General features: G+C 33.3%; 1 protein-coding gene across 3 annotated transcripts; it reads right to left on the reverse strand.

Moving 5' to 3' along the window:
- Positions 1-7163: 7163 nt before the first annotated feature.
- Positions 7164-20085, reverse strand: LOC122412819 (uncharacterized). Of its 3 annotated transcripts, none has more exons than XM_043422700.1 (11): positions 19734-20085; positions 17495-17713; positions 14811-14990; positions 13314-13553; positions 12366-12605; positions 12147-12242; positions 11348-11622; positions 11090-11188; positions 10673-10940; positions 9951-10195; positions 7164-9693 (listed from the first exon to the last, which is right to left on the reverse strand). In XM_043422700.1, exons 2-11 carry the CDS (start codon positions 17519-17521, stop codon positions 9534-9536), a joined length of 1830 nt encoding a protein of 609 aa, XP_043278635.1. In that variant the 5' UTR covers positions 17522-17713; positions 19734-20085; the 3' UTR covers positions 7164-9533. The 3 variants fall into 3 exon arrangements, with proteins under 3 accessions (XP_043278635.1, XP_043278638.1, XP_043278637.1); XM_043422703.1 differs by having other exon boundaries at positions 17559-17713; positions 19734-20084; XM_043422702.1 differs by lacking the exon at positions 17495-17713 and having other exon boundaries at positions 19734-20084.
- Positions 20086-20255: the final 170 nt, after the last annotated feature.

The raw sequence follows: 20255 nt of genomic DNA on the forward strand, positions 1-20255 counted from the left end.
TGACAATTTTCTTTCTTCACCCCTTTCAACAAAATATCATACTTATCGACTTCAGGGATTCCTGTAAGTTTTGAAATCACTTGGATTTACATTATAATATTGAGAAACCCATACAAAAATTCTTTTCTAAAATTTGTCTCTACAAGTTTAAATGTAGTTGACAAAAGTCCCCGCTCATTAGAACTTCAAGGAACTTCAATTGATTTTTTTAAAATTCAACTCCTTTTAACGGCAATAATATCGCCGTCACTCAAAAAAAAAAGTAGTCTGTGTACATTTGATTAGACCCACGTATCTTGAAGTATTTCTTATTATACGCTGAATCCGAATTCGGAGTCAGATTGGCCTCCAAAATCTCGAAGAAATAGTAAAAAACGGTGAATATTGCGCTCAGTCGCAATAAGAATGGGAGAAAAAGCTGGAGTCAGAGTAGCGACTCGGAGATAAGAACATTTTAAAAAGCGTGTTCTCACCTAGAGAATCTTTACAGGAGCCATCGCGTTTCCGAGCGTTTTCGAAAACTTTTAAAATTTGTTTCTTTAATAATAAAAAATGAAAATAGTTTAGAGGATATTTCAAAAATTCACGTATTTTTTATTTTTTTCCCTATTCGCTAGGTGTATAGTCATGGTGGGGATGGTCAAATCGACAGAACGCCGTTTTCAAGGTTGAGTAATCAGATACACATGACAGTTGCGATTATGTTTTTAATTTATAACATAAAATGAGTCGCTAGAACCCGAGTTGCTGTGTTGTAAACTGCGAAAAAATATCAAGAAAAAATTAGTGTAATTTTATAAATTTTCGACTGTTAAATGGAAAATAAATCGGAGAAATAGATAGCTGCAGTGCGAAGGCAAAAGGGGCAACAGTAAGTAATATCATAACCTCAATTGCAACAATAACAAAACTGAGAATAGCAGATTTTTGGAAATTCGTTAGTTTTGTATGGTTAATAAAATATTTAGTTAATAATTTTAAAAATTTCATGTTGAGATGCTTCAAATTTTTTATAATTGTGTAACGAAAACCGTATTTTTTTTTTTTTTAATTCATTGAAAATTAAAAATTATTTACTGTCTATTGCATCTTCTATTATATTAAGATTTTATGTTCATATTATATAAAAAAATATATTGATCATTTATAATTTCTTATAGAGTATTAATTAGGGTGATGCAGAAAAAATCGATATTTTTTTTCTTGAATCTCCAACGGAAATCGTTAGTACATAAAAAAAAATCATTTTTCCAAAATTTCAGATTTTTAGAAAAAATTTTAGATAGTGCTCAAGCCACTTTTCGATATTTTCCTGTTTCTTTTTTCACAAAAATCGTGAAGCAAAATTTTTCATGGACTCATAAATCTGATGAAATTTTGTTATTCTCTTTACAAAAACGTAGTTTTTCAAAATTACATGTTATAACAATGACTTTTGCGTTTTCTCTTGCGGTTGATATCGATTTTCCTGTATTTTTTATAGAAATAAATATTTTTATGCACGAAAATTTTCTAGGACATCGTACAAAAATGACAACGTGCCAAATAAAGCTGTGTTTCGCCAAATTCAAATTCTTTATTTCACAGTCTCATATTTCACCGCAGAAAACGATAAAATTTGGGAAGTTTTCTCGTGCGTTATAGAAATTAGTAAAATTATTTAGTAATTTAGTAATTCCTTAAGTTGATTAATTAGTAAAATAGGACTGAATTCTGTTAGAAGAAATGGGGACCAATGGATGTAAATCCACAAATATTTTTCATCAAACTTCCAAAATTGGTCTCGTAATTTTTGCAGATTTAAAAAAAAATTTAAATTAACAAGATCGAAATAGGTCTATTGTACAAAGTTGCCTTCCTCTATAAACTCAAATAGTTTTTGATTGTAAACAAACAGTTGAGAACTAAAATTTTTTGCGATTTTGCATTCATAAGCCTACATTTCTTTTTCGGTAAAATTCAATCAAAATATTTGGTAAATATTTTATTAATTTTTATAAAAATGGGAAAACTAGAAAATTCCCAAATTATGACGTCTTCTGCGGTTTAATACCAGACTTGGAAGTAGAGAATTTCAATTAGAAAAAATTTTGAAAAACTGTTTTTGCAAAATACTTTCGACCCTTCTTTTGGAAGGACGACAAGAATAGTTATTTGTAGCTACACATTTTTTAATCTCATAATTTATAGCTAAATATACAGAAAGGAAGAAATAAATTATGCGAGGTAGCCTTGAAATTTTCTCTCAGAGTAAAAAAATTTGTATGATTTATAATTCCATGGAGCACTAAAACTTTCTGCTATGAGAACAAAAAAAAATTTGCTTCGCGATTTTTGAGAAAAAAAAACAGGAAAATATCGAAAAGTGGCTTGAGCACCATCTAAAATTTTTTTTTTAATCTGAAATTTTGGCAAAATTACTTTCTTTTATGTACTAACGGTTTCCGTTGGAGCTCCGAGAAAAAAAAATATCGATTTTTTTTGCATCACCCTAATACAAAATATACTATATCTCTGAAACCATTAGAGACCCCTACCTATAATTATACATAAAATTGCTTGGGAGAAAGCCCAGAATAACATATGAAAAAAATAGCGCGATCAGAGGTGGAGCCCGTATTTTGAATATTTACCTAAATTGAAAAACATTTCATTATATGATTATAAAAACTATAATTCAAACCTACTGATTCTTCCAGGTTCAAGCGTTTACTGGACCGTCAGTTAAATAGAACATTTTCATCAACAACTCACGCTGAGCTAAATGTTATTGAATCCGTTGAGATAGCGATTGAAAATTCACCAGTTATATTTTAACCAAAGAAACAACTGACCAAGAGTGTCAAGTAAATTTTTACTCGCAGAGTCTGATGTATATCCACAAACATTTATTTATAATCGATATGTCGATGAAGACATAAGATGCTGAAATTCAAACAGAAATTATTGAAGATACAAGATTGGTAAAAATAAACGAAAATAATATAAAATTCCTAAGCAAAGCATGTGGTACTTCTCCGAAGGAATTAGTAGGCAGGGTGTCAGCTCAACCCAGATCTACTCTTTACTGTGTCAACTGTGCTGCACAAAATGCTCCGATACTCGCTGAGCACAGGAAAGCAAAGGATAAAATTCCAAATCCTCCTGACCGATCAAAAGTTGTGAACATGTACTACAGAGGCTTTAAAGGTGCAACTAAACGGTCGGAAAATCCAAGAAAACCATCTCCATCAGAACCATCGAAACAAAAACTTGTATATGATATCTCTAGTAACAATGAAACGACCACGAACAAGCGCACAAGAAACAAAGAACGCCGAGCCCGATTATCGGATGACGAAGATGACGATGGAAAAGAGGAAGAAATTAAACAGCTCAACGAGTATCGCAGCATCAGCAAACTTTATTGTAGCATTTTTTTTAGACGAGTGAGTTCTTGTTTCAATACAACTCGAATCGCTGATGGCTAACAACTGCTGAGACGCTGCGACTGTATCACCACACCTTGTTTCCAATTTTACTGACATCTTTTGTATCGGGACTATCGTCGATATAGTCCAGATACGAAGCTCCAGATCCAGCTAGGTGCTGTTGACACGGCTGGGCACTGTGTGCAGTAGGGTGGCGCAAAAAAATCGGCTATTTTTTTTTTCAGCGTCTCCTATGAAAATATGTTAATTTATCATGTTTCAAGAGCCCCCTCCAAAAATCAAGTCAACAAAAAAATTTTTAAAGGTCGCTCAAGATTTTTAAAAATTCCAAAAATAGTCGAAATTTGAATTTTTTTATTTAAAAAATTTTTTTGCTCGATACAGCGAAATTTTGTACCGAAAAAACCAATGAGTTTCTGAAATTTTCAACTCAAAATATTCATTTTAAAAGGTCGCTCAAAATTTATTTTAATTTTTATATACTTAAATTTTATTGTTTCGAGGGACCATTAAATATTCATATTGATTATCTATTTAAATTTTGAATTCCAATCAGTAAGATACTCGATGAAAATGCACTACCAAACGGAGGAAAAATCGTATATAACAATGTAGGTAATAGGCCAGAAACACGGAAATTTTTTTACCGGCGTAGCAAACCGTGTTTAAGCCTGCGCTATTTTTGCTTTCATTCAATTATAAAGTACTTGTTCGCAAACAACAATTCGAAGTATTTTTGTTGGTAAAATCTACGTCATAATTATTAAAACAAATTGTTCAAAACATCACTTAGTATTTTACCAAATTCACTCATTATGAGAGTCAATAAATGTTTTGATTAAACAGGCATGGTCTATTCATAATTACATTTTCTCTGCTAACTAGTTCTCGTAATTGTTTGAATTGTTTAAATAAAAATATCGACCTATTGTAAAATCATACCTTGTTACGTCAGATTTTTCCTCCATCTCAGTGTGTATTTCTAACCATTATCTTACTTATTGAAAGTGAAAATTAAAATGAATAATTAATATAAATATTTAAAGGTCTCTCGAAGCATCGAAAGCAAAGCATATAAAAGATGAAATTAATTATGAGCGACCTTTTAAAATGAATATTTTGAGTTAAAAATTTCAGAAACTCATTGGTTTATTCTGGACAATATTACGGTGTATCGAGCAAAAAAATTTTTTAAATAAAAAAATTCAAATTTCGACTATTTTTGGAATTTTTAAAAATCTTGAGCGACCTTTAAAAATTTTTTTGTTGACTTGATTTTTGGAGGGGGCTCTTGAAACATGATAAATTAACATATTTTCATAGGAGCCGCTGAAAAAAAAAATAGTCGATTTTTTTGCGCCACTCTAGTGTACAGGGTACAGTTGCTACGCTTGGAGAGTTAAACAATAGCGAGTTGCGCGACACAGTTGACACAGTAGAGAGTAGCTCTGGGTCGAGCTGACACCCTGCCAATCCATATCGTCGTAATTTATCAAGTGCGACGGTCACGACGGTGGTGCTTTTACAAGATAGTAGATATTAATAGATACTCCTGTGAAATCCAAGCGCTGTCGAACGGTTAGTTTTTCTGTAATTGCAATCAAAAGTTCCGTGTTGCAGCGAGGCTGGATGCTCCAGAGGTCGTCTCATTTCAAACATCATGTATAGATGTAGAGTTTCAGCTCCTAATTTCATTCATGCTTTGAAGATTCTTAATCGATTTTCATTCGAACTTCGGCAATTCTAAGTTTAGCCTCGATAAAATAAGAATCGGAATAGCCAAATTATGAATATTTATTGATACAACTTCGCGAACGATTGTTTTTTATGGAATCGTGCACGCTATAAAAAATGATGGAGTTATTTAAATGAACTAAAAGACGAGAAAATTTTGTGTGCGATTTTGATGACAATTTAATTTTTGGTTTTTTTAATATCTCATACTCACAAATCCGCCAAGTCCAGCCAAATATTTTTTATTTATATATTTTTTTTTTAATTTTCTCGATTTCGTTTTTTTAGTTCCAAGTTGTTTTATGTTTTACATCCATATTTTTCTTCTTCTGCAATATCTTTTGTTCGTGGTCCGATAAGCTTAGCGACTTTTGTATTTATTTGATGTTCCCTTTAAATTGATTGTAAACCACGGATGCCATGATTTTTTCGGTTTGATTTAATTTATCAATTTCATTAAAGGTAGTTTTTCATAATATTACATGATGATGGTTTATTTGAGGGGAAGGATCAAAAAACTTCTTCATTGTGATTTCAGGCACGATCTGGTTTTTTGGAAGGGGTTTTTGTTGAGAGATTTTTAAAGCAATGTCTTATTACATGGTTCCTGTTATTTAGAAGAAAGAGTTTTATTACGGGGTTTGTTTTTTGTTCGTAATGAGTAGTTTTTTTTGTGTACGATGAGTTGGCTTCTGGATAGTTTTTGTACAAGACATCTGGACCGTTTTTATACTTTATGGTGAACCAATTTTTTACGAGTACTATTATTGTTCTATCGACCTGACTTAAGTATATTTTTTATGTTTTTTGACGTGCTGAATCCGAATCCGGGGCTAGATTATCCAATATACCTTAAAAACGCCCGAATAAAATGCAAAAAAACTACTAAACATCGATGAAAATCGCGAGCAAACGCAGTTATGAATACGAGAAAAATTTTCATTGAGATCAAGTACGTTTTTTATGTATTTTGAAGCGCTGAATCCGACGAATCTGGAATACGTTTTGCTCACACACCCTTCAAACTACGAATGAATTGCAAAAAATCGATGAAAATTACGAAAAATTATAGTTATGAATGAGAATTTTTTTTCATGTATAGATCAAATGTGTTTTTCAATTATTTTGACACACTGGATTCGTATTAGAAGTCCGTTATTCATGCTCATGTATACAGGAATGAGATACCATAACGATATATAGATGAGGTAAAAAAAACTCTCTTTCTCATGTTCAGCAAAAATTTGCCATCATGTTGACATTCCACTTTCCTTGGTGGAGGAGTAGTTGGAAGATTCAAAAATTTGGGTTACTTGATGAATCTCTAATTGCACTTCCTATATTGTCACTTTCAGTCCTCACTTGAAAACCTTGCGGACCTAAGTGAAAAACAAGAAGAACGATTTCATTAAGACACAAGTGAAATTTTTGTTGGACGTTAGAGAGAGAGAGAGATAAACCCGTTGCATGGGTCATTCGAAGAAAAAAGAATGCATTACAATAGAACGGTGTAAGGTCGATGAAGTTCTTTTCTCACTCCATCCATATCGCCATCACGTCTCACTGTCGTTTAAATGATCAAGATTAACAGATTACAAATTCTCGTGCAGTGCGTAAAAATATTTGAAAAACATACTCGATCTAGATAAAAAAAAATTCCTTATTCATAACTGCAATTTTTCTCAATTTTTGCCTATTTCCTACGGATTGAAGGAGTTTGAGGGTGCACAAGCAAAATTTACCCTGAATTCAGATTCAACGTGTCACAATACATGAAAAACACACATAAAAATAACTGCAATTTTCACCTATCCTCACGGTTGTTTCGGATTTGGATTCAGCACGTCAAAATACAGTGACATATATGAGTCTGATCGAATGTCCAGACCACTTTTTTCATGTGCCAGTGTAGTTAACATCAACAGAAAAACATTCGAAAAGGAAATGGATTGTGAATGAGTAAAAATCATTGGGGTCAGATGAGATATTTGACTCTTATCGTGTTCGACGTTTCATTTATTCGAGGGGTCTCCTATAGGTCTCATACACTCTCAATATCACAGCTTATGACTATATAATTATCATAATATTACTCTGCGAAGAAGTGTCCAGCTACGTACGAAAGTAATAATAACAATAAACATAATGATTATTGATAATGGAAATATTAATAAAAATATTTCATTAGTACTCGAGGTGGGAAAAAGTTTTCTTAACGTTCCAAGGATAACGTTCAGTGCATCAAAATGTTTTGTACAAATGAAGAAAGTACGGTTTACTGAGCACCAAAGAAACGTTCAAAAATTATATATGAATGACTCCTAACACCGACAAAATGTTGTTTCCCCACGATCTACATTGAATACAGAAAAAAATTCAATACTCATGGCGAAATCATGGTTGAAGTATTTCAAAATACGCAAATGAAAAAATATCATAATTATTGATTTTGACATAATTATTGAAGTATTGAATATACGATTGAATAAACAAAAAATTTTGATTTTTTCAACTTACAAATAAACATAATAATAATAAAACAATATTCGTAATCGCACAAGCCCACGTCGTCTGTAATACCAGAGAAAGGTATTTCTCGTTTTTTTTTAATCGATGTAACATTTTTCGAGATTTTTAATTTTTTATACAAATTTTTTCATTTTTCAATTCGATATCGATTCACATTTGTACGTTGAACAAACCTTTGGATTACGAACAATCGAGTGTCCTTACTGCGAGGAAAAGGCTAAATTAGATAAGCGAAAAATTCGGTGGGAAACCTGCCTTTTTCAATTGGTCTTAATTACTGTTTGTATTTTCTAATTTGTTTTTGTTAACAGAAACCTCAGCGTCGTTTGATGAAAAACTTAATACCGGATTAGATATTTCTCAAAAAAATAAAACAAAACACTACTCCACAAGATTATTTGATCGGTCAGTATAAAATTTGCAATTCCCCTGTTGTATTTAATAACGATTAATTTTTAGTTTTATTTTAAGTTGATTTTCGTTCGAATGTCCTCTGGTCTTTCTTCTGTTATAATTCACTTTAAACTGTGTGTTTTTGCTTGGTTATTTTGAGATTTTCCAAAACATTGATCATGACTGGTTTATACTGATTATAATTTTTCTACCAACTATTCTATTGGTAACATTAAATCGTCTTAACTGGAATCAACCGATAGACTTTTTTGAATCTACGACTCAAAGATTCTGCTTGGGAAAAAACCTCGAAGTTTTATCATTAATTTCTTCCTTTTCCACCGAACCCTGTAATAATGAAATATTACATTATACCCTTTGAATTCACAATGGCGAGCTCAATCTCAAGTAACGGCTATGTGGATAAAAACATAAGAACGATAGTTATGAATACATTGTCACGAAACTTATTTCGGACAAGGGATCGGTGCACTACGTCGAGCTACGCTTCAATTATATTCTTTTTCGTTAATCAATACTTGAATGGCTTTTGAGTTTAACTACTGAGTACAGAGAAAAAATTCTTATTTTTCTTACGATGTGGAATAAACGACGTCGCAGAATGAGTCAGGATCGCAGTTTGTGGCAATGAGTTTGTGAAAAAAAAAATTTATTACAGAGATTCTAATTCGAGTAAGAAAGTGGTAAAAATTGCCAGAACTGACAAACTATTTACGTAGTATTTCTTCCTGAACAAATTCTTGAAACTTGCCAGTTGAGGTTTTTTTTCAAAATTCAAACATATCCAAGTTCTTGTTGATCTTTCGAAACAAACCTCAATGCCATATCCAGCTCAAACCTCATGTTAAAAGTCAAAACGTAACTGAAGAATGGCTAAATCCTATATCGATCAAAAAAATGACGCACATAAATTTCAGCACTGTTTAAACTGGACTCAAGAGACACTATTTGCCCTCAAAATATCAATTTCAGTCTCAAAAGACATCGGAAGGTTAATTTTGCGCTATCAAACATTCGTGCTTAAGAAAAAGCTTTTTAAGTGGTATCGCAACACCTTGATCAATGTTCTGATATACAGCTTCTATTCGTGGGTGGTTAATATTGCAACTGAAATAACTCGATCTCTCATTACTTGTTTGGATTGACACGAGAATATTTTGGCTCGTTATTCGCGGGATAATTCATACAATTTAACGGAGAAGTCAAATCGAAAACCTTTGGTTTTTGAGTCTCGAAGCTGTCGCGAGGGTGACAAAAGATACCCTAACCTACCGATAGACCGCTAAACTATAATCCATTTACTTTTGGAAATGTATAGTTATAGAATTTTCGTATAATTAAAATTGGGCAACACTGGGAACAAAACCACGAAGTTTCGTTGAAATTTTTCTCCCTTCTTTCAGTATTTTTATGTTGAATTTTCTTTTATGATGTGACCATTTCGGTCTTAGCTAAATCTACAGCGATTGTATGACTTATGGTGGTGACCTGAGGACTGGCGGCACTAGTACTCTCGGCGTTGACGATATTTAGAGCTGATATTTTGGCACGTTGATATGCTACAACCGTGTTCAGGCTCAAAAATCTGGAATTCATAAATTACAAACAATATTATATATTTTTATTGAATTCGAACATTCATGGGACGTAGATTTTGAAATATAATTCTATATCTTTTTAGGTTCAATCTCGATGAACCTTAAATTCATTGAAACTTTATCTGCTTATAAAAAATCCTTTGCTCGCTTATTGGAAAAACTCAAGTTTTCAATCCGTTGTTCCGGTGGAACTTCTTCATTAGTTATGATACGTATTAATCAGTATGCTTTTTTTTCAACTGACCTGATGCAGACGTACATGACCAAAAGTGCGGTGCCAGCCGCTAGCATCCTAATTATCGGCCCTTCGACTAATTGAATGAGTACCCAAGCAGCGGCGGACGAACCGCACATTGTCGTAACAATCGCAATTGTTTGTACCCAATGACGCGGCGTCAAACCGTTCTGCCAATCCAAACGACTAGCATGTTCCACGTTGTACTTTGTACCGCATACTTTGCACGACAAGCTGTCCGCGTTCATTGAACTCTGTAATCAATTGTTATTTATATCATTCTTGAATTTTTGCTCATTGTTCCTCACCGTAAGCATTCGTTTCTTGAATTTTTCATTTGTATTGTTAAACAACGTCCAACGTTGTAAATAATGTACAACGAAATCGGTATTCGTTTAGTAGTGAATTGACATACCCAGCCGATATTTCTATTATATTAGATATTCAATTTTTGGTAATTTAGAACATTTATTTTGAATAACAAGGACTCTAATTCATCAACGAGTCGTTAGGATCATGTATAATTTTTGATTCAACAGGATGAAAAAAATCGGGAGTATTACAAGAGAGAAGGATCGTATATTTTCCACGAAACAAAAAAATTCGTGTGATTACTTGTAAAATAGTTTTGTAAAATGATTTTTTAATTATTGCACGCATTGATTGTCACTATTTTCTTCATCCAAGATGAAAAATAAAAAAACGAATCTATTTATTATTATTGCACCGACCTCGACGAGCCAGCGTCTCAGACAATCGTGGTGGACAGCACTAACGTCACCTCTGCATTGACACGGCTGTATCAACGGCCCAGCGTCCTGGGTCTCATTGTCATAACAAATCCAACAATCCTTACTGCCGATCGAGCAATTGTCCGGCAATAATCTACCGTCAATTGCATTTTTCTCCTGCAGTTCGATCTCTTTCGTCACTTTCGTCTGATCGAGATCCAATTTCTTCAAAATTCGCTTCGGGTTTAGTATCCATAATTGCTCCGGACTTTTAATTAGAAAAATTAAACAAAATGTAGTGAAATTGTAATTGCAGAGAACTCAACAGTATCAGTCGTCGTTCTTTCGAATACGAAATTCAAGATTTCTCCGAGTTTATAGTTCAAAAATATTGAAACATTATTGGATCACGTTTACCTCATACAATTCCACAGAACACAGGGGAACCACAAAGCTACACCAACTTCAATGACTCGAAAAACAACATCATGCCAATTCCTGCTGTACAACGGAACTCTAGAAAAAAAATGAAATAAAATAAGTCTTCAAAAATGTAACTCGTATTGAGGGAATAAAATATTAAAATTTATGCGAAATAAAAAAAAAAAAAAAATTTTAACGAATATCCTGAAAACGTGATTAATTTTTGATCAATTTTGAAGCGTCCAAATATACTTTGTTTTCCAAAATTCGCTGAGAGTCTCGCTGAACAAAAAACCAACGACGATGAACAGCATAAAAGCCTGAGAAAGCAATCCGAATCTAGACTGATGGAGCTGAGAAGTGTTGATTTGTTGCTCAAGATTCATGGCCTCAGCCGAAGTCGTTGGAATGGGCTCGAATAGTTTCGCCGTGACTGGATCCTCTTCTTGGGCTTTTGGGTCGGTTGGTGTTCGAACGTTAGTTGCAATTGAAGCCACATGATGCTCACTCAAAAAACCGCCACGAACCTGAATTGCCCAAAATATTCATTATACATTTTATTCAAGTACTTAAAATTCATATTTTCTCGCTTTTTGGCCCTGAAAAAATGTATTTATTGAATGATGGCAGGAATGAAGAGAAATTTTATTTCTTATGGTTGACAAAAACCTAGTCGTCGTCGTCGTCGTCGTCGTCGTCGTCGTCGTCGAGGTCAACTACTTTTGCATTCGTTTATTAGTTTTTAAAAACACGATTTGAGAACATTACCAATTGAGATGATAATTCCTATTCGTAAGGTGTAATCGACCCCAAGAAACTTTTCATAATTTGTCTAGCGGAACATAATGAATATAAAAATATTTTTGAAAAATCGATCAATCTATTTCTTTTTTAAATTCATTTTAGTAGTGTAACCTAACTTTTATACTTTTTAACCAATTTTAGTTTTTTGCTACTTTTGGGTCTATTGAATCTTTCGAGTCTCTCTCCCCGTTTGAAAACTCATTTTCAGAATTTTCACGGCTATATATTTTAATTTTGAATTATTTACCTTGAAGAAAACTTCGACTCCGTAAATTAGAAAGAAAATAACGACGATAAAGAGGAGAACAGCATAGCAACCATTAAAAATGTGAGTGTAGAAGCTCTGAAAGAAGAAAATTCACGAAAATCTTAGAAACGATTGCAATTTTTTCGAAAAACGTTTGAATTTTTTTTGTGACACGAGAATAGTAATAATTGTTGTCAATTAATGTTTTATATTACTTGCCTGATCTTGTCGAGAGTTTATCTGGGCGGTAACAAATTCAGCGAGTAAGAGAGAATAAGTAATGAGATTAAAAACAACGAAACCGAAAAACGATTTAGACAAGAATTGTGGTTTGTCAGTGCGAATGTTGCGAATGTGAAAAACTTCGGCCCAAAAACAAACGATTAGAGACGAGCCACTGAGTAGCAAAGGATAATAAGCCGACAAAAGACTTCTCGACCACCCTTCTTTGAATGCAGTCTGTAAAAAAAAACAAATTTTTTTTTTTTAATCGTTCTATGTCTATTAATTAAAATCTTAAGGAGAGTGGATAGCGACGATACAATGTTGCCATGCTAAACCATGTTAAATACATTAAACATTTCAGAATTATAAGAATTTAATAAAATTTGGTGAACAAATTCTTTAGTGCCAAAAATTGACAATACAAATTTTTAAAGATTTTTCTTCGGTACAGTTATCGAGTAATTGATCACTAAAGTTCACGTGTACAAGCATAGCGTTTCCACATATATAGACACATATACATTCCAGGCATAAGAAATCTGCTTTAATGCGTAATTACTCGATAACTAAGCAGAAGAAAATTTTGAAAAAAATGGTGTCTTCGCACTTCATGTTGAAGAACATTATCACCAAATTTGATCAATTTCTTATCATTTTGACGAATGTAGTCACCCTCCTTAATAATAACGATAGGAAAAATTATTTTTTCCTACAGATTAATTTAAATTGCACACAATTATTTCTCACGAGAAAAAATATTCAACTTTGATTAAATTGCAGTAAAAAAAAAAAAATTTCAATCGAATATGCGGAGCAAAAATAATGTTCAATTTTTTCCATAAACTATGATAATATTCGTGAAAAACAAAAATTGAAAGTTCAATAAAAATTTTAGTTTATTCCGTCTGTGGTTTTCCGTTACTCAAATCAAACCAGACTCACCGGGGACGTAAAATATGCTCCTCTTATCGATGCCGCCAAAAAGACAACGAAATATAATACTTTTTGCGTAGTTACACGACAGGCGCGCAAGAACGAGGGTGCTTTCATTCTTTGCCATTCGGCGACGATGCACATGACCAGCTGGGTCAAGCAGACGAATGCAAGAATGAAGAAAATGGTCGCAAACGCGACGTAATAGCTGAAATTCGGCACGTGACATTCCGTCCCATCGAATTGTATCTAAAATATCACAAAAACATGAAAAATAATAAGTTATAAGGATCACGGGTTATGACGCTGAAGTTTCCAACGTTGGAGTCCAACGAAATGGTCTAAAAAAACTCTCAAATAATTTCAGTAAATCTCCAATTTTGTTCCCTGCCGAATTTCCAATTCGTCATATTTCAAGCCACATCAATAATTCGTGAAATAAAAAAATAATGAATTATAAATCTTTTTTTCGTTCATTTCGTTGAACTCCAACGTTGCAAACTTCAGCGTCGTACGGGTTAGTTATAACTTCCCGATTAAAAAGTGATTGTCTCGTGATGTCTCGGAAGTGGATTGGGAAGTTTAAATAAATTTTTGAAACAATGATATTTTTTTTCGAATATCGCTGTATTTTTAATTGAGTTCATGACACTACCAGACGCCAGACGAACGTCCTATATACTTCCGGCAATAGAAATTTCTAGAATATGGCATATTTGATTTTCGATTGAGAATACTATTTGCGACAATATTTTGATGCTGCACAGATGATTCCACTTTTAGAACATTTCATCAAAGAGCGGTGGATAAGTTTATGCGGAAGGGGAGAGAATTATGTAGACTCTTTGGGACTGGTAAAAGAACGTTCTCGAACATTTGGAACCTCTTAAACAATTGTTAAACTTTTCAGAAAGAACTGGATCATTCTCCATGAAGATTACCGATTTTTGCCATCCACATCAACCCGCATGACCAGATATCTACGGAAGGATTTCTTTTTTCGATTTAAAAAAAAATTTTTTGTGACACTTGGGAGTAAAAACACCGATTTGTCGCCTAGAAAATAAGCCCATTTGTTGTAAAATTATTAATTATGAAAAAATTGAAAAAAATCTCTCGTAGATACCTGGTCAATTATGTGAGGAAATAGTATGCCAAATTTCAAAAGAATCGGTCGAGTAAATTTCCATTTATGCTCTTCACCAGTGGGCAACTTTTTAGCGAAGTGCCTCTGCTACCATTGAGTTAATTATAGATATTTGAGTTTTAAAAATGAATGAAATATTGTTCATATATTGTATTATGATGTCACAAGCAATAAAATAAATTTGTATTATCTGTAGCGTCTAAAAAATTTCTTTAAATTGGGCCTTTTTTCACCGAATTGACGTTACCTGTTCCTCAATTGAAAAAACGAATTCACGATCATTAGTGATGAAGGAAAGTCAGGTTTTTTGTTCGCACACCTAGCGACAAATTGTTGCTATAATTTTGTTGTTCACTTACTTCACAGAGACACGTGCCATTGTGACATTCCCCATGTCCGGAGCAATTTTCAATTCCGCATGTATTGTTCCAGGCCATCATCCCAAATTTGACCAATAGAGAGAGCGGGTTTTGCGTACTTAAAGCAATCACTTCTTCCATGATCACTCTTTTCGACGTGGACTGCTCTGTGGCAGTCCTCTTGTAACAAAAATAAAAAAGTAACTTTTCAAAAACGTTCGTTTCATTCATTTTCCTTCGCTCGAGGGTATAATTTTGGTCGAAAAAATGAGCGAATTTTTCAGTTACCGTAAATCAATGATTCATTAAATCTATTTATTAAAAATTGTATCAGTTTTGACGTCACCTGACGATTCGAAATCCAAATACGTGTAATAGAATGAAAAAGTGAATTTTTTTGCACTGCGAATAGCATCGCACAAAAGCAAGTTACACGGATGACATTTCAATCGTTTTGAAACCCAGGCTAACGAGAAAGACATCTCGTATCACAGTTGAGAATTTGTGTATTAAGTTACGCATAAAAAACAAAAATTCTGGAATGTCTGCTGTTCAATAGGGTATTACACCTTTTTTTGAAAACTGTTTTAAAATAATCCTGAGATTGTAAAAAACCAGTAGAATTTTTATTTTCATTTTATAAGACCGAAAACTGTCTTGAAAACTATTTTTTATTTATGATTTTGAATTTTCGCGCGGAAACGCTAGCCGCCATGTTGTTTCGGTTTGTGACGTCACTCCATTAGTAAACAATACAATTGCGAAAGACCAAGTAATAAGATTTGTAAAAATAATGAGTTATAGTGGTATATCATTGGTGTCTCGTGCCTGAATGCAATAATACAAGTGTAAAATGCCACAAAAATTGTGGATTCATCGCCATGCACCATCAACATATTTATCATTGGTAGATTTGTACTATCTGCTTTCACAAAACCGTTTTCCATAATGCGATTTTAATCAAATGAATGATAAAAGTTCACAAACGTGCATAATAACTTGTAAAATTTTAAAATAACACAGAGCACACAATAAGAATCTAGATTGTTTACTATCGGAGTGACGTCACGTTGGAATCCAATATGGCGGATGGCGTTTTAGACATTTGAAAAACAGATGAAAAAGACGATTTTAAAAATTGAATTATAAAATTTACATTGCGTTTTTATGAATAAATATTGGCGTTTCTCGTTTACTTTTTACGAAATCTATCATAATCATGCATTTTTATATTTTTTTTACATGGTGTAAAATACCCTATTATAAAACGCTTCTTTCAATTGCACGAGTTAAATAATTAAAGAATCAACTTGACAGTGAAAATGGCCTCGGAATAATTTTGATACAAGCCGATCCATAATTCTAACCAGTGATTATCGTGAGTGATAAGAAATCATAAAAAAAAATAAATTCCCCCTCGTCATTATTGTTCGACTTTAATTTTCAACATGTTCTTGAATTTTCTGACAGAGTTTATCCACAATTAACATTTCGTCACGATCATACGTGACAAGCCTTGGGTAAAAAAAAAGTCCATAAATTACAAGTGTTATTATACCGATGCTGATACACTCGAAATATGTTCGTTCGCAACTTCCCGCTTGAACGTTGTTCCCAAGCTTCACTGCGACAAGAGTAGAATTGTAAATTTTTTAAACGGAGTGGTTACTCTATATGCGCGAACATTATATATGCGTTCTAGAATTCAAGCCCATCAAAAATTTTATTATTACAATTTGTGAAAATTTGATTCAAGTATTTTGATAGCAGCCATCAAAATACTTTGAGCATTTTGCAAATCTCTATTCCTAGGATTAAAACCTAAAAAGCCGTCTCCCATCGACGCGAAGCGAAGCCCCTGAAAACCCCATTACATATTTTTTTTTCAATTGATTTAATTGTTAGAATAAGATAAAAAGAATGAGGCATCGTTTTTCAAAATGTTTTCAAGCGCGATACTTCGGTTTTTATATTTTTCATGTTTTATTATTTTTTTCACTTTACAACATAATTACAGATTTGTATTTTTTTTTAATGTAATATTTTTTCAGGATTTGTGAAATTTTTTTCGAATTGTTCTGTTGAAATTATTTACAGTCAATTTCAATAAATCAATTTTTCAATTGATTTAGTTGTTAGAATAAGATAAAAAGAATGGGGCATCGTTTTTCAAAATGTTTTCAAGCGCGAATACTTCGGTTTTTATATTTTTCATGTTTTATTTGAATTTTTTCCACTTTACAAGATAATTACAGATTTGTATTTTTTTGAATGTAATGTTTTTTCAGGATTTGTGAAATTTTTTTCGAATTGTTCTGTTGAAATTATTTACAGTCAATTTCAATAAATCAATTTTTCAATTGATTTAGTTGTTAGAATAAGATAAAAAGAATGGGGCATCGTTTTTCAAAATGTTTTCAAGCGCGAATACTTCGGTTTTTATATTTTTCATGTTTTATTTGAATTTTTTTCACTTTACAACATAATTACAGATTTGTATTTTTTTGAATGTAATGTTTTTTCAGGATTTGTGAAATTTTTTTCGAATTGTTCTGTTGAAATTATTTACAGTCGGTTTCATAATTTTTTTATGGCATTTTTTTACATTTAGTAGATATCCGGACGGTTAACGAGCGGATGCGTACTAATACTTAGGATCCAATATAAATATCCGGATGAATTACCTGTGAGTATTCATCCGGATACACCATGATACCATTTAGTAGAGGTACCCGGACGAATACGTACGAGAACTATGATGGAATGAATATCCGAATGAGTAATGTACGAATAACGTTGAAGTCCAACGAAATGGTCTAAAAACCCCTGCAATAATTCCAGTAATTCCTCAATTCCGTTTCCTGTCGAATTTGCAATTCGTAGTTTTTCAACCTGCACCGATCCTTCGTGAAATAAAAAATAGGTGAATTAGAAATTTTGATTTTTCGTTAATTTCGTTGGACTCTAATGTTGCAAACTTCAGTATCTTGATGAACGTTCGTTCGTCCGAAAACTACCATCGAATGAACAATGTAAAATGATTCGTGGGAAGATTTTAATTCAATACCATTTTAGTCAAAAATAGAATTGGAAAAAAATACAGGCTCGCTTTCGACCGAGAACCCGGACGAACAGCAGTCGCTCATTCGTCCGACCTCCGGACACGGGCGGTCACAGCCTTTTTTTTAAATTACGATGCACATAATTTTTCCGGCTGTAGAGAATAAGTTCTAGCCACGCAACATAGCAACTGATACTTCTTATAATTAGAAAAAAATGTATCGCTACTAATTCGAAACAAATGCTGAGTTTCTAACGAAACGAAGGACAGTGCGTCATGCTAGAAATGTTTTTCCGGTAATTAGACCCCGTGGGATTAATTACGCTAAACTTATTTTCAATAGCGGTGGGACTGTGTAATCTCCCTATCGTTTTCAACGCGGTTGTATTATTCTTATTAATATTATGCCTATTTTTAAAATGCCTTGATTTTTCAATGTCCCGCTGTCATTTCTTTTTTCACTACAAAGTTGGAAAATCATATCATCAATGTAAAAAAAAACCGAAGTGATGATTATCGTTGTTACTGAATAACGTTGGCTAATTGTTATTTAAACTTAAATATTACCCGGAATTAATATTCATCAAGACGACGCTGAAGTTTGCAACGTTGGAGTCCAACGAAATGAACGAAAAAAACATTTGTAGTTCACCAATTTTTCACTTAACGAAGTATCAGTGCAGATTGAAAAACTACGAATTGCGAATTCGACAGGAAATGAAATTGGAGAATTACTCGAATTATTGGAGAGATTTTTAAAATCATTTCGTTGGACTCCAACGTTGCAAACTTCAGCGTCATTTCATCAAGTTCCAAAGTAGATTAAATAGTTTCTTATTTTTCCTTAATTGTCAAATTTCGAAGTTTATAAACGTTTCTAGCAAGAAACCGGTGCAATGTATACTGAATTTTTGCTGTGCTCCTATTATCGTATGGAATTGAGCAAAAATGCTCTTTGGAATCTATTAATAATGCATAACTAACATTAATATTTGTCAAAATTTTCGATAAAATCCAAAAAAAACTGATCAATATAACACCTTTGAATTTTTACGTCGATAAATATATTTTTCTTTGTATTAAATTTTTTTATGTAAGACACTTGACGCGAGAGACAACAAGATGGATACAGATTAATTACAGTTAATTGAGAGATCGTCAGGGAGAGCGAGAGGGAGAGGACGTAAGGGGAAAGAAAACGAGAGATGGTTTTAAATTGGAGGGTTTTGACTGCAGTATCGTCGCAATTGTTTGCAGCGATAAAGATCAATTGTCCCGTGACAAAGTCAATGATATTATTTCGACGACGATGCAAATATTAATCGTTTTCAAGAGCTATCTTATTTACGATTTACGGTTGCGAAGGAATCTTGGTGATAATATTCCAACAAGCAAAGAAAGAGAGTGAGTGGAGGGGTTGAGGGGAAAAGAGAAGAGAGGGGGTCGAGGGCCTTTTCTATTTTCGTTGCCACGAGAGCTGTGCCGCTGTGCTTATCTGCGCAGTCCAATGTACTCGAGCATAAACGATAAAGAAATGTTACATTTTTCGTGTGTATTTCGTTGTATTTTCTTTAAAAAAAAAAAAAAAAATTTTTTTAAATTCTCTTTCAAGTCTCTCACGGATGGACGCCATCTCGTCTTACACAATTGTACGAAATAATTACATTGTTTTCGTCGCATATATGGATCGCTCGAGGGCAAGCGCACCAAAGCGTACATATACACACTGGCGCGTATACCTGTGTCACCTGTGTGTGCATACGCACCTATATATGTCTATTACGTGTATTTAAAAATGATTACGGGCATAAGGACGGGTGTACATGTATTGTTCCGTCGGTGCATTCTAAGTACATACGTACCGAATCGTTGCAGCCGCCAAAGCGGACGAAAGAGATGCGTCAAGTTCACATTAGTCAGCTGGGCGCGATACCCTTTCGATCAGGCTTTGTTTTTCTTTTTCTCTTCTTCGTCCTCTTCTATTTTCAGATCAAACTTTCACTACCAGACACAACACTGTTTTCCTCAATCGCTTTTTTACCTATCTTTTCAGTTTATTTTCCACACTGCACACTTTACACTTCGATTTTTTCTCAAATGATTACGACATTTTTAGATTTGCGCAAGAAAATTTGTGACGAAGGGATAGAAACAAGGAGGAAGAATTTACACACGAATTTCACGAACGATACATTGATACTGACGATACTGACGTAGTTGAGAAAAAGAAAGATGTACAACACCTCTCCTCTCCTTCCCCTTACCCAGATCCACGTCCCGTGCCCCGTGTCCCGTGCCTTTGTCCTTTGATATTGATGCGCGCGCCGATTATGATAATCTTCAAGAAAGCAATAAATGTTTTATCAACTATCGGTAACAAAGAT

Source organism: Venturia canescens, chromosome 6 (assembly GCF_019457755.1).
Source record: "Venturia canescens isolate UGA chromosome 6, ASM1945775v1, whole genome shotgun sequence".
Lineage (NCBI taxonomy): Eukaryota > Metazoa > Arthropoda > Insecta > Hymenoptera > Ichneumonidae > Venturia > Venturia canescens.

What these genes read in the sequence shown, in the direction of transcription:
- LOC122412819 (XM_043422700.1), bottom strand. Translation starts at nt 17,521, where the DNA reads ATGGTGTATCCGGATGAATACTCACAG. An exon ending in GAGCATATTTTACGTCCCCG is followed by an intron (nt 12,606 to 13,313) that starts GTGAGTCTGGTT and finishes TTTTTTTTACAG; the next exon opens with ACTGCATTCAAAGAAGGGTG. An exon ending in TAAACTCTCGACAAGATCAG is followed by an intron (nt 12,243 to 12,365) that starts GCAAGTAATATA and finishes TTCTTCTTTCAG; the next exon opens with AGCTTCTACACTCACATTTT.